Source organism: Nicotiana tabacum, chromosome 3 (genome assembly GCF_000715075.1).
Source record: "Nicotiana tabacum cultivar K326 chromosome 3, ASM71507v2, whole genome shotgun sequence".
NCBI lineage: Eukaryota > Viridiplantae > Streptophyta > Magnoliopsida > Solanales > Solanaceae > Nicotiana > Nicotiana tabacum.
In genome coordinates, this window is record NC_134082.1 from 99,542,829 (window position 1) to 99,557,335 (window position 14,507).

Here is a 14,507-nt window from a genome sequence, read left to right on the forward strand (position 1 = left end):
AATAGACGTGAGAGAAACATGGAGTAAAAGACTCGGTATGTAAGTTTGAATAGCTCTGTGAATCATTTAATACTTATAATATCATGCATATGCGTACAAATATCATACATGGGTATATACATTCATAACATCATCAAGCCTCTGACGGCATCCCATCATATCATCTCGGCCACTATGTGTAAATCATCAACGTAAATCAACTGATTAGGTGATGGTGCGTATATAACGCCGTGATCAGGTGGTGGTGCCTATATAACGCCGTAAACTTTTTCCGCATCCCATATACATATATATACATAAATATATGCGTATATAATGTCATCTGGTCATGGGTCAATGTACATGTATAAATAAATGCAATGCATGAGAAGTACGTCAATAAAATCTTTCGGAATGTCATAAGACCATTATGCCTTTGATTAATATCATGAAGTAAACTTTATCAACTTACGTATTTTCTGATACCCATGAACAAATGATAGAATAATATGACACATGGGAAATCAAGAACATAAGCATCTCTAGCATTTCTATGAATAGAGTCATTTATGGAAGTTGTACATTTTCTCGTTTCGTTTGTATTGTATGGATCATGCCAAAAGGAAAGAAGGGATAGCCTTAACATATCTGAACCGATTCTCTTAACAAACCCTCTAACATACGTCAATTGCGACAAATCACGTAATGACGGATCGAAGTAGAGAAAAATTCGTATGATATTCTTGAGAAAGATAGCATAGTACTCCCTTAGAATCGCAAAATCTCGTTGCTATTATGCTAATAAATCTCGTATGAATTGAAGTAACTTACGTTACTATCATATATGATCTTGGATGAAATTTTCATGCTGAAGTTTTTCAATCTTTAATTAGTAAGCCTAGTATCCAATCTAATGAGATAAGAAGTTTCTTTAAATAGTAGGTTGTGGGCCCTATCTTTTTGTGATGACTAAGCCACATAAATCCTCCAAATGTGTCACCTATTTTATGCACTTAAAGAGTCACATTATTAGGCTTTGATCAAGACTTTATGGGCTGCCACATTGGGGCCCTTTAATCTTTATCCAAAATTCCTTAATTACATTGTTAATCTTCCACCAAAATTCATAATTAACCAAATATCCACATAATTAAGAATTATCTCAAATTACTTAAAATACTACTCACTTTTAACATACTTTATACACCTTACTATCATGGTCATATGGTACCTTATATGGTACTAGTCCATAGATACGGGGTATTATAGCTTGGACCATATTTTATCCCAAAATATCAAACTTCGACGAAATTCATTTTCTTTGATTCGCTCATCCTCTCACCTTCACGAATTTACTTATCACTTGTTTGAAATAGTATAATACTTATAATCTCAAAATAATCTCATTCTCGAACTTACGTCGATTAACTTACGACGAAACTTTAACGTACGAAAATAAGGGATATAACATCTCATTTTCGAGCTTTCATCAATTTACATATGGCGTACTTTCATGTACGAAAACATGGGGCATAACATAAAGTACTCAACCTGTAATTATCCTTAGTTAATTACCGCCACACTCATGCACTCGTACGATTGCTTCTGAACTGAAGTTTTGATTGTTTTCCCAGTGGGATTCTCTTTTATTTCCGTAACACTCATATGGTATCTTTAACTAGTCCAACTCATATCTGAATATTTTTCAAGGATCACGATATCATTATCTGCGAGACTGGATTCACTATATTTATCTTGCACGATCTGTTGATTTGTATGTATCCTCTTGTCTAGCCATAACCAGGCTCTTCTTGAATAAACTACTAATTACTCGTTGGCCCATTCTCATATCAACAGATATTTACATAATACTCATGTCCTTAATATTTACACAACACTCATGAAAAAGGGTAAAAACGTATTTTTATATTAATTTTAATATAGTTATGGCTAGTTTTGCTCAGTATTGGATAAAAACTAAATAACATGTTAAAAAGTGGCTATCCCATGCTATTTCATCTTTGGTCCAATCAGCCCAGTCCGAGTTTCTTCTATTACAGCAGCTTTATCGGTAGAGCTAAACCCTTGACAACACTAAACCCCGGAGCAAAGCAGAAAAAAAAGCTTACAAATTTTAATCAATGGGGACGAAGAACAAAGGTGATTCCTTTCTCATTCTTTCAACACGTTTTTCTGTTTTTCATCATGTTCCATTTTGTTAACTTCCTTTTTTTTTGTGGGGTATGTCAGCATCAGAAAAATTGAGCAAAAAATCCTCTGGGGTTGAAAAAAATACAGATGAAGTGATGCCTAAATCATCTACGAAGCAAAATGCGATGTCACATGTGGAGCAGTTGAAAAGACTCCAAGAAAAGGTGAGATTGTTATGCTTTTAATTCTGGATTTAGTACTGTCTGGCACTAATTCTAACGTTTGGATCGATTTTTTACGATTCTACTTGTGTTTTCAACTTGTCTTGGGCTTAAAATTTGCTATGAAGTACCCTTTTTATGTCACTCCTTAAGGGCTTGTTTAGATTTTAGGGTGAAGTTTTCCTTGTTAAAAAAATATAGTGTGAAACTAATTATGATCATTTATATAAGTGCTTGTTGAATAACTAGTTCTAATTTAATCACCCCTATTGGAGAAAGATGTAAGTGTTAGTTAAAAAAGTGTTTTTTATATTGCTTATGATGAAGACCGATCCCTGGTAGAATCGGAAGAATTTGGGGAAGAAGGGCACGTATGGAATGAATGAGAAGATGGAAAAATTGGTAAAAGAAAGGACTTTTTGGCTAGAAGAGTGGAATCGACTAGGTATTTTATTCTTACAACAAGGCACAGGCCCCTAGGACTTAGTTCAAGTGGTAAAGGTTGAGGGACTTGTGACTTAGGTCATAGATTCGAGCACTTTTCTATGCGAACTAAGCCTGGTATTTAAGTGGAGAGGGTAGAGTGATGGGCCCATTATCCTGAGTTTTGGAAGCTGGGATTTGTCCTCACTCCTCAGGGTTGGCTCAAGATGGATTTCTTGGTCATAAAAGAAAAATTATTCTTACAATAGCATAGCTAGAATGGATGGTATCATGTATATCACTAGGGATTTCTCTATAAAAAATACGGATTGGATTTTGAAGAAGGGAGTTAGAAGGAGCCCTTAACCTGCAACAGATAGAAAAGGATTTGTTCATTTCATTTTTTGGGCTCCTCGAACATGGTGCCTGTGGGGCTTTCTATTTCAGTTTCTGTTATAGTGGCCGGGTCCGTTATTCATTCTATGGAAACTATTGCTGGATATTCCCCGGCCAACGCCAGAATATGGGTCTTATGGGAGGTTTGAACTTTGAAGAAACAGGTACCTATTACGATCACATTTTTATTAGGTATGATATCAAAACCAGACATGCCTTAACCTTGGTAGATTCCCTTATGGAGTTTAAGCTCATTATCTGTAGCTCATTTTTATGTCTGGCCTACTTGCATCATTGTGCAATCATGTCAATCTGCCATACATTTTGAGTCTTTCATTGCAAGAGTAGTATGGTGCAAATATCCATTCCAGAACTTTTTTGTGCTGATATTGCTCTTAAGTCTTAACCAATATATGCCACATTTTTTCGTAGGATCCTGAGTTTTATCAATTCTTGCAAGAGCATGACAAGGAGCTCCTTGAATTTGACGATGAGGATATTGATGTAAGTCTCTATTATTTCTTTCCTTCTTGTTGTTCTCATGATATTTAAAATGGTTTGTAGAATCTTATCTCAATTTTGTGAAGGATGATGCCGAGACTGAAATTGATGGAGACGAAATAGAAGAAGCTGACGAAGGTGATGAATTTGACACTGAACAACGTGTTCATGCAGATGGAAAGGAGGTCAAGTCATCCACAAATGTCATCACTAGTGCAATGGTGGATTCCTGGTGTGGTTCAATTCATGAAAATAGGAGTTCGGGGGCTATTAGGTCTCTCATGAGAGCTTTTCGAACAGCTTGTCATTACGGTGATGATGCTGGTGAAGACGCTAAGTCAAAGTGGAGTACCATGTCTAGCAGTGTGTTCAACAAAATAATGTTGTTTGTTCTAAAAGAAATGGACGGAATTCTTCGTGGCCTGTTGAAATTGCCAACTTCTGGTGGGCAGAAGCAGATGATAAAGGATATATCCAATACTAAACGGTGGAAGAGCAACAACCACTTGGTGAAATCATATCTCGGAAATGCTCTACATGTTCTAAACCAGATGACTGATGCAGAAATGATATCATTTACATTACGAAGACTCAGATTCTCATCTGTATTTTTGGCTGCTTTTCCAGTCCTTTTAAGGAAATATATGAAGGTATGGGATTGAGTGATATAACTCTTAAAATTCACGTGAACTTTTTTCTTGTCCAAAGGAATGGTTAATAGAATTCACACCAACAGTTTTCTTCTGCAAGAATATACCTCTTTTTTACAAGAAACTTGTACATTTCATCCCCCCCCCCCCCTTTTGGGCAGAGGGGGAAGGTTAGTCTATTTTGGATTCAAGGTTTTAGCTGTTGCTAAAAGCTAAGTATCTTCGTTTTCTCATAGGAGTCCTTCACATATGTTCGGTATTAGGCACGTGAATTTGATTTTTGACAGTTGAATGACATGGCATCTGGCCCTTGATCACTTCAAACTGCGAAAATGAATGTTTAAATGCTATTCAAAAGTAAGTAAATAGATCCAAAACACATAAAATGCGGTTAATCCCACTGGCTGCTTATGCCATACTGTCATGAAAAAATTTAGCTCGTTGATATCTGTCCTGAAATTCTTAAAAAAGAATCTTATATAAGCATCCTGTTATAGTAACATATCTATTAAAAAAAGGGGAAATTCAAGTTTGTTGGTTGGTAGTTAATGACCCATAAAAATTAAGTTTAAAAATACTTGCGAAGAACTCAAGCTTTAGACTTTTCTGTTTTCAGAAGACATGAGGCACAAGAGTTTTTATTCTCTGTATGAAGTATTCTTCTCTCTTTCTAAAGAAAATGAACTTAAGCAGAATTTAACTTTTCAGGTTCTTCTTCATTTCTGGGGTACAGGCGGAGGTGCACTACCAGTTGTCTCTTTTCTGTTTCTAAGAGACCTGTGTATGCAGCTTGGTTCTGATTGCATTGACGAGTGCATTAGAGGAATGTATAAAGCTTATTTGTTGAACTGCCAATTCATGAGTGCAACTAAGCTGCAGCATATTCAGTTTCTTGGTAATTGTTTTGTTGAACTACTTAGGGTGGATCTTCCCAATGCATACCAGCATGCCTTTGTTTTCATTCGGCAATTAGCAATGATTTTACGGGAAGCACATAGTGGTGGTACTAAGACCAAGGTATCAGTTTGTTATTTCTGTTAATGGTAAATGTCTTATGTCTGGATTTTTGTTACCAACCACTGATATATGCTTATTCTATAAATTTTTTGGGGTTAAAAGGGGATCTTGTATAGGGGTTTTCTATGTTTTTCCATAATTTTTAGCTGAAGAATACTCTGGTTTAACATTTTCAAAATAGAAGTTAGCCTAAATTCACATTTTCACGTGAGAAAAGGCGCTCAAAGAGTATCAAGTTGCTTAGTATTTTACATGAATGGTGGTATCCTATTGAAAGTTAACCTTGCCCGTTAGTGGCTGCAAGCTCATTGCTCTTCCCTTGTCAAATCTTTCCCAGAAATCGTCTCAAAAGACTAACCAATCGTCCAAGGAAGCACACAATACTAAGGCCAAGGTACTTCGACTCTTATATTTTTAGCTGGATTTTTTTTTTTTTTTTGGGATTATGGTAACTAAAATGTGTGTTTAATTTTTATTCTCTGGGTGGTTAAGAGATAACTTTGTACTGCCTTTTCTTTGGGTACTTGATTACATTGTATATTGGTCTAAAGTTGCAAAGCTGCTTTGTACCTTACGTCTTCACATGAGAAAAAAGTGCTCAAAGACTATCAGATTGCTTCAGTATATTTCCATGACTAGTTGTGTCTTTTTGAACACTATCCGTGCCTTTTAGTGGCGGGTAATCGTGGTACTTCCCTTGTGAGCTCTTTATTAAGAATCATCTCGAAAAGTTAACAAATCATCTGTGGAAGCACAGAAAAGAACTTAGATCAAGTTGGTATTGGGTAATTTCATTAGTGCTGATCTTTGGAATAGTGTTACGAATGAGTTTCGTATGCTTATTCTGCTTTTTGTTTCGGTTTAGGAGGTAGTCCTATACAGAGGTTTTCTCTTCCTGTTAGTTATTAGCTGAGCCGTGGCTTCAAACTCGTCTGGTACTGGTAGTGGATGAATTTGATCCTTTGGTTTGAAAGCAGCATTCCTTTTTCCTTTTTTTTAATATTCTTTTTTAGAGTTGACTAAATTCTGGTAGAATATTCTGCTTTAAGTGTTTGATTTGGGAAAATGCCTTGTCACCTTATTTTACAATTTTCAAGACACATGTAGCTCAGTGTCAAGTTGATTAATCAAAAAAAAGAAAAAGAGTGTCATGTTGCTTCAGTATTTTACGCGACATGTTTTATTTTATTTGATGGTTATGTTTGCCTTCTAGTGGATCTAATCATACTTCCTTCTTTTTCAATCCCTTTTCAGGAGTCATTTCTGAAGGTTTACCAGTGGAAGTATATACATTGTCTTGAGCTGTGGACTGCAGCTATCTGTGCTTACAGCTCAGAACCAGATTTTAGGCCCCTGGCTTATCCACTGACACAAATAATTTCTGGCGCAGCACGTTTGGTTCCAACTGCTCGCTATTTTCCTTTTAGATTGCGATGCATCAAAATGCTCAACAGAATCGCTGCCTCCACCAATTCTTTTGTTCCTGTTTCCACGCTCCTTTTAGACATGCTGGAGATAAAAGAATTGCATAGGCCTCCAACAGGGGGAGTTGGAAAAGCCATAGATTTCCGTACTGTTTTAAGGGTACTTTTCAAAATGCCTCTATTTTCTTTAGGTTATCGGTGTACTGCTTTATAAGAACTTACCTTACCTCTCTGAATCTGTATTTTTGATGTATCAGGTTAGCAAACTTACGTTGAAAACGAGAGCATTTCAGGAAGCGTGTGTTTTATCTGTGGTTGAGGAGCTTGCTGAGCATCTTGCTCAATGGAGCTACTCAGTTGCTTTCTTTGAGCTGTCGTTTGTCCCTGTTGTTAGGTTGCGCAACTTCTGCAAGTCCACCAATGTCGAAAGATTCCGTCGTGAAATTAGGCAAATCATTCGCGAGGTATGCTTGTTGGACACTTGGTTCTATTGGTGATATGACCATGTATTATTTTCTTAAGTCACATGTTAGTACTCCATTAATAACTCTATATAGTTCTCCGTAGACCATGTTTGCTTCTTTAATCTCTATTACAGACTATTTGTTAGCTGGCACAATTTGTTTATTCTGCTATGTAGCCTGTGTTATAAGTAAATGAAGTTGACTTGTAAAATGGTACAGATTGAAGCCAATTCAGAGTACACAAACAAGAAGCGTACGACAATTTCATTTCTACCTAATGACCCAGCGGCAGAATCTTGTCTTGAGGTTTGAACACCGAAATTCTCTAATGGCTTTAGCGGAAGTAGCCTTTGAAGCATCTTTTTATCTTGCAAAATGTTGAAGTTAACTTGTCGTGATATAAACTTTGCCCATTTACCAGTAAAATTCTGTCAACTTGCTTTTGTTTGTCAACCAATCTGCACTTGGTATCTTCTTTCGTTAGTCGAGAACACATTGAAAGCTTTGTCGACAACTTGTCAGAGCATCTTTCTGATGGACATGAATAGTTGGGTTACTATGAGGATATGGTCTTCTAAAGTTAATCCATTACCTCTTTAAGAGACTGTTTGGCCAGGCTTCCAGAAACTGCTTATTTTGAGAATTACTTTGCAGAAGTACTTTTGGGGAGAAGCATGTGTGGTTGGAAAAATAATTTAGGAAGTGTTTTACCAGTATTTGAAAAATAGATTGTGTTTGGCTTATTTTTCCAAAAAGTGCTTTAGTGTCAATTACGAATCAGGGTTTATTTTGAAGTTAATATTATTTAAATAAAGAAATGATTTTAAATAGTTTTTATGAAATACTTTAATAAGTGTTTATTTTATTTAGTTAAAATTTAAAACATAAAGCCTAGGGAAACAGACTGTGTACACTCTACCTTCCCCAAACTCCATTTGTGGGATTATACTGGGTTGTTGTTGTTGTTGTTGTGTGTGTCATATATATATATATATATATATATATGAAGGTTTTAAATCAATATAAATATAGTTAAACCAAAAATGGGAAGAGGAAAAGAGGATTGTATTTATGTTTGAGATGCATGGGTTAAATTAATGAGATAGTTTTGTAAATATAAATTTTTGGCGAGGATATTTGTCTTGGAAAAAATAATTTTCTGCTTATGCTTCGCAAAATTTTTTAGCTTCTTCCCATAGCATAAATCTGCTGCTGCTGCTACTCAAAAGCATTCTTGGTGTTTGGCCAAACATCTCAAATCTCCCAAGAGTGCATTTTTCAGAAAAAAATGCTTTTGGCTTCCCGAGGCTATAAATCTTGTTTAGATCACGGTTTCCCGAAGTATTGTTCTTAAGCTTGCAACGTCATAGAGGTTCACGATGTTCAGTCTTTTACTGATAAGTTATTAAGCATCTTTTTTGACTTGGTTTCCTGGAAACAATTCTTACCTTCAAATTCATCCTTAGGATGATAAGAATGCAGGAGTGAGTCCTCTATCAAAATATGTCGCCATGCTCCGACAGAGAGCACAACAGAGAAATGATTCATTAAAGGAATCCAGGTTTCACAATACTCTATTTTTCTTAAAATTGTATCTGATGATTATCTTTTCGTGAATCATATAGTAATGAACTTGTAATCTGCAGTGTACTTGTTGGTCAAAACTCAGCCATCTTTGGGACTAAGATAACTGAAAGTGACGAAGATGATGACGATGATGATGGTAAAGATAGCAAAGGAGATGCTGTCTTCAGTTCTTCTTGGCTACCTGCAGGCAATACCAAGTATGTTTACATTCTTCTTAGCCACTTTCCTAGCCCTACTAACTGCTGAAGAGGAAAAGAACCCTTTAGACCTGAAGCGGGGGTCAAAACGCTATCTTTATTATGTAGTTGGTATATGAACGTATTTCACTGATATGATATGTTGCAGGGCCGAGCAGTCTACAGAGGAGAAGCAGAAGAAAAAGAAGAGAAGGAAGGAGCTGCAAGATGAGACTGCTTTTGATGAAGACATTGTAGAGGATTTTATCCTCAGTTCTGATGAGGAGGAGGATTCCATGAGTGACGCCCCCTCGGACGAAGAAGTAAGCATAAAACAGAAGTCATTTGTAGAGCCTTCAAAGAAGAAAGGGAAATCTCATGGGAAGAAGAACAGGAAAAGGAAGCGATCCAAAGGAGTAGCATCTGCTGTCTAATGATTCTTGTAGTGCTAAACTGATCTTGAAGAATGAACAAGAACAGTTTTGCAATGAGCCAATTTGTCCAGTGTAAGTTTGCTGCATGTCTGCTATAAGCATAAATTATTTATCCTGTAAAAGTCAGCATATCAATTTTGTTTTTTTATCCTTTTTTTCCGTGCCCAATAGGAAAGACTGCGTATAGACAATTCGTATAACTAATCTCAACTAGTTGGGGATTGAGATGTAATTGAGTGATTGATCCATTTCTTTGGTGGCGCTTATACAGGTCTGTTTGCCTGTTCTTTTTTATACCCTTTTGTCTCCCTTTTTTCCTTCTTCATTGTATTTCATCCCATTGCTGTAGAATAAAGTAACGTCTGTTGACTTTCAATTTTGTTTTCCTGCTCCTTCCCGAAAAGAATGTTGCTTTCTGTTCAAGTAGCTGCTATTTTTTTCTCCTTAACAATTTTTGTTAAATTTTTATAAAACTGTAACTTGTAATACTTTTTATGTAGTTAAACTGCTTCTGAAAATAAATTCGAAATAGATGTTCGTATCAACATTGAAAATTGGATACGCTGATTCTCATATTTTGAACTTTATGATTCTCATATTTTGAACTTTATGATCCTACCTAAAATGGAGGAAATATATCAATTATGCAGTAGGATAGAAGTTTTACCAAATTGGTGGGCTTGCTCTGTTTTGCTTTCAAGATATACTCTTTTAACTGTTTTAGAAAGATTGGTTCTCATTTTTTAGCGCTAACTGAGTTAGTTGATTGACACACTATTATTTTCAAAGGAAAGTATGTCTGAACTTATACTAGTAATATTTTTCTGTTTAGTTTCTAAACTGTACTGTTATTGTTTAGCTCTAGCAAAATGGTACCTCTAAAACGTGAGTCATTCACTCGATTCTTTGATGTCTTTGCTACTAATGGATCAATGCATGTCTATCATCATGCAAGAGGCGTTGCTCGTGGATATGTCAAAAGATGTTTTGGCTCTGAACCTTCCCATGTGGTCGTCGGCCTTCTTACCAGTTTGTATCCGTCTTTTGATGATTGTATCAATGCCCGACCTCCAACTTCGCTTTGCTGGTGTTCTTCACCTGTACTCGCCAGATGAATCCGTTATCCCCGTTTAAGGTAAAGAGTATGCTTATGTATTTGACTCTCTTTGTTTTCAACTTGACCTCCGAAGTTTGCCTTTTCTATTTCTTCCTTCTTTTGGGTAAAAGCATAGATTTCCGTTCCATATGAAAGTTATTGATTAAATTGACAACTACGAATTATACAAGAATGGTTTAATACGCACAACTATGAACAAAGTAACTGTTAAAATGAGTTGATACAGAAAGCCTCGGCATTTTGATTCAAGTTCTATTTTGGCTGCTTTGTCCAAAGATAGCAAAATAACCTCATAACTTGCTGAATGCGCCCCTCTTAAGAACTTTTGTCTTTGAGAATTACTTATGCTGCTAATGTGTATTCTTGATTTATTTCTCACTTTTCGTTTATTGAGTATTAATTTGACAAATTTAAGACTTAACCAATCACACTTAAATTTTGATAGTCAAAGAGTATTTTAAAAATAAGATTTTTTTTGATTTTTCTCAAAGTAAAACTAAAATAAAAAAGTTGTGATTACAAATTTTAATCAAAGATTATATATTAGGATATGTTCAAGGATAAGTTCAAAAATATTGTTATTAACAAGGGTTACAGTGGAGTACTAAGTACTACTTCATTCCTAAACAGAAGTGTAAGGTTAGAGTCTTTAAGTATGAAGTTATATTTATTAGGGAGTGTTTTATTGCCTAAAGTGCGATTTTCTGGCGCAAATTCATTAGCTGGCCCAAATAAAATACAGCCAAGTGAAAAACCAAAAGAAAAAAAGGTTCCAAATCTTGTTTGCTTTACCCCTTTTTTTTCTTCTTCTTCTTCATGATGCTAACTAAAGTACAGACTTCTATCTACCTCTTTTTAGAGGTTGTCTGATAAACAGGATGTTAAGAGTTAAAATAAGTGCATTATCTGATTGATTCAACATCAGCGATGTGGCCTAGTATTCATTGATGTGAGAGAGCTAACGAGGTCTCAAGTTTAAATTCCAGCGGAGACAAAAAATATTAGTAGGTGATTTCTTTCTATCTCTCCAAGTATTGATGGATAAAGTTATCTGCTGCCTGTACTAGTAAGAGGTAATAGGTATCCATGAAATTGTCAAAATGCACGCAAGCTGGTTCGAAGAGCACCGTCATTAAAAACGTTCTTTATCTATCTATATCTATATTATTATAAAAGCATGAATATAATATTAGTTTACGAAAATATCCTTAGGATATTAATTGACGAATAATACCATGTAGGGTAAAACTGATATTTTAAGCTATGCTTAATACTCCGATTTCATGGACTTCTAATATTAATCAAATTCAGTTTCTCGGCTGTTTGAGATACTACATGTATACCGACTTCTGCACCCTTTAACCAAACATATTAGGATTCTTTCAAAAATCCACAAGAATAAAACATAATTAACATTATGATGCAGTATTTTACTAGACGAGGGAAGTGGAAGAGAATCTTTTTCTTCTAAAGATTAAAACATGACCCGCATTATGATGCTCCTAGAATTTTTATTTTTAGCTTATTTTTCTCTAAAATTAAGTTGATTCTTCAATTAGCTTAATTATATTCTTATGCAAATTATTATTATGAATATTGCAATTAAAATTTTTAGTATTACTTTGAATTTTTGCCAATGCCAAGAATGTTGTTTGTTTTTTATTACACAATAAATTTCTTCAAGAAGAGTGCCAAAAACTTTAAGTTTGTACCATATAATACGTAAGTGTCTATTGGTTTTACATGCAAAGATGTTTTTATTTTTAAATTGGAGCTTTGAAGCGTGAAAGCCGATATATGGTAGCGAATTCTAAAATTATCAAAATTCTCACTACAGAAGGATATGAAAACCCGGTTATAAAAGAGCACGAAAGTTAAATGTTACTTACACTATTCTTAACATAAATCTATACGATATTTTGGTAAACATAATAAAAATAGATTTCTAAATAAATTCTACTTCTGAATTTAAAGAAATAAATCTATCAAATTTAAATAAATTTAATGCAGTTTAAAGTTGAATTCAATTTAGTCCCGCTTTCTCTAAATTTGATAAAGTATCCTCTCCTTTTGAATAATAAAATGCTTGCATGCTATATTATAGAATATTTTGTGTCTTTCTTTTTTCTGTTAATATTGATTTGGATTATGTCCTTGGACAACTGAATTGGGCGGTGCTTATATCATTGATATAAATTAAATTGTGTGATATTTATGTGTTGCTTCGACTTCTTCCACCATCATATGAAAATTTTGCAGCGTCTATAAGGTAGAATATTTCCCAACATTTATAATTATAATCTTCTGCACTCTGAGTACTCTCATATTTTGGTTTAAATTACTTTCAGGTGTACATAGTTACTTGGTATAATTTTTATTAGCACATTTATATGCACTCCGAGATTCAAGTAGGATAATAACATATAGATATACGGGAATCCATATTATTTTCTTTCCCATAAAATATTGAACAATTTTTCTAAACATATTGGATAAAATTGTAATATTTATAACTTTTCAAACATTTAGGAATTTGACTTCAATTAGAATTTTATATTCATGGAAACTACTATCTTTTAGCTACTCAAAAAAATTTCCATAAAGATTAAAGAAGCAAAGAACGTGACTTTAATTTGTTGGGAGAAAAAACTTTAATTTATGTTAAGAAACTTTTTTTAATTGAGACTAACGTCGTGTACTAATACACAAAATAGAAAAATAAGTATTTAAAAACTTTTTAATTCTATATATAATTTATGAAAACATGATTTTCTTAACGCAGGCAAGTTCCAATTACAATTGTAGTCAAGTTTAGAAAGATAAATAGCCTAAAAACGGCAAATTCATGGGACTTATTAATAGCCTTCGGCCAAAAGTATTTTTTTCCAAAGTTAAGATGTTAAAAAGTACTTTTGTTGAAGTAGAAGTAGTTTTTGAGAAGCACAAAAAGTAACTTCTTCCCAAAAGTATTTTTTTTAAAAGCACTTTTGAGAAAAAAAATTTCATTTAGAAGCACTTTTTAAATAATTTGGCCAAACATCAATTGCTACTCAAAAGTGCTATTCAAATTAATTAGTCAACACAAACTGTTTTTCACCAAAAGTAATTTTATTTTAAAAACTTCTCAAAATAAATTTGTTTTAGAAGCTTGGTCAAACAGACTATTATTAATGTGGTTTTTTTACCTTAAGGATTTTGAATAGGATTTAAGTCATATATATTGGTAATGCATTTTTTTTATCTATTTTGGATAACCAGCTAATATCATATAGATTTTAAATTAAAAAATAAACAAAGTTAGGAGACCCCAAATGCTTAAAGTTGCTGGATACGGAACATCAAGTTCTATGATCATAAGAATAACATCTATATAGTTTCTCGAGGTGAAATAAATTCTTATGGTGAATTTATTAATTGAGACAAACCATTGAGCATCGATTTCATTGAGAACATAATATAATAATATAACATGCCAAAACTCGAATCTTAAGTATCATATAAAGGAGAAAAAGTACAAAAAAAGAGCGAAGATCAATTAATAAGAAGAATATTAAAAGTAACACGTGTAGATAATCCAAAAAATTTCTTCTCCTTCGTTTAGTAAGAAGTCACAACATGAAGCAAGTATCAGAACAAATTTGCATAAAAATCGTCACATTTCAGGATCTTTCGGCAAGGTCTTATTATGGTTTGATAACAAGTCTTTGCATATGCTTCTAGAAATCTTATCTATTTTGTTATTACCTAAAGATTTGTCTACAATAATTGATGGGCAATAACGTGTGAGGCACGTTTATAGAGACTAGTACTATATTAAAAGCACGAAGGCCATTAGTGAAATGTCATTCGCGTTTTTTACCCTTTTGAAACTAGAGTTCATACTAGATAAAATAGTCATTTGATTATTTTTCTAATATTTAGGACTTCAAAATCAACTAAAATTTTTAATTGTGTCATAATATTTAGG

General features: G+C 34.0%; 1 protein-coding gene across 2 annotated transcripts; it reads left to right on the forward strand.

The window, feature by feature from the left end:
* The first annotated feature begins 1,976 nt into the window (after positions 1-1,976).
* On the forward strand, positions 1,977-9,717 carry LOC107790269 (nucleolar complex-associated protein 2). 2 transcript variants are annotated; one of them, XR_012707672.1, is made up of 13 exons: positions 1,977-2,139; positions 2,230-2,354; positions 3,603-3,674; positions 3,758-4,321; positions 5,030-5,338; positions 5,676-5,732; positions 6,593-6,922; positions 7,020-7,226; positions 7,446-7,532; positions 8,693-8,787; positions 8,873-9,010; positions 9,159-9,495; positions 9,595-9,717. XR_012707672.1 is itself a non-coding variant. In XM_075249679.1 (12 exons), the coding sequence occupies exons 1-12, from the start codon at positions 2,121-2,123 to the stop codon at positions 9,421-9,423; spliced, it is 2,268 nt and encodes a 755-aa protein (XP_075105780.1). In that variant the 5' UTR covers positions 1,977-2,120; the 3' UTR covers positions 9,424-9,717. The 2 variants fall into 2 exon arrangements, 1 of the variants encoding a protein (XP_075105780.1); XM_075249679.1 differs by having other exon boundaries at positions 9,159-9,717.
* Positions 9,718-14,507: the final 4,790 nt, after the last annotated feature.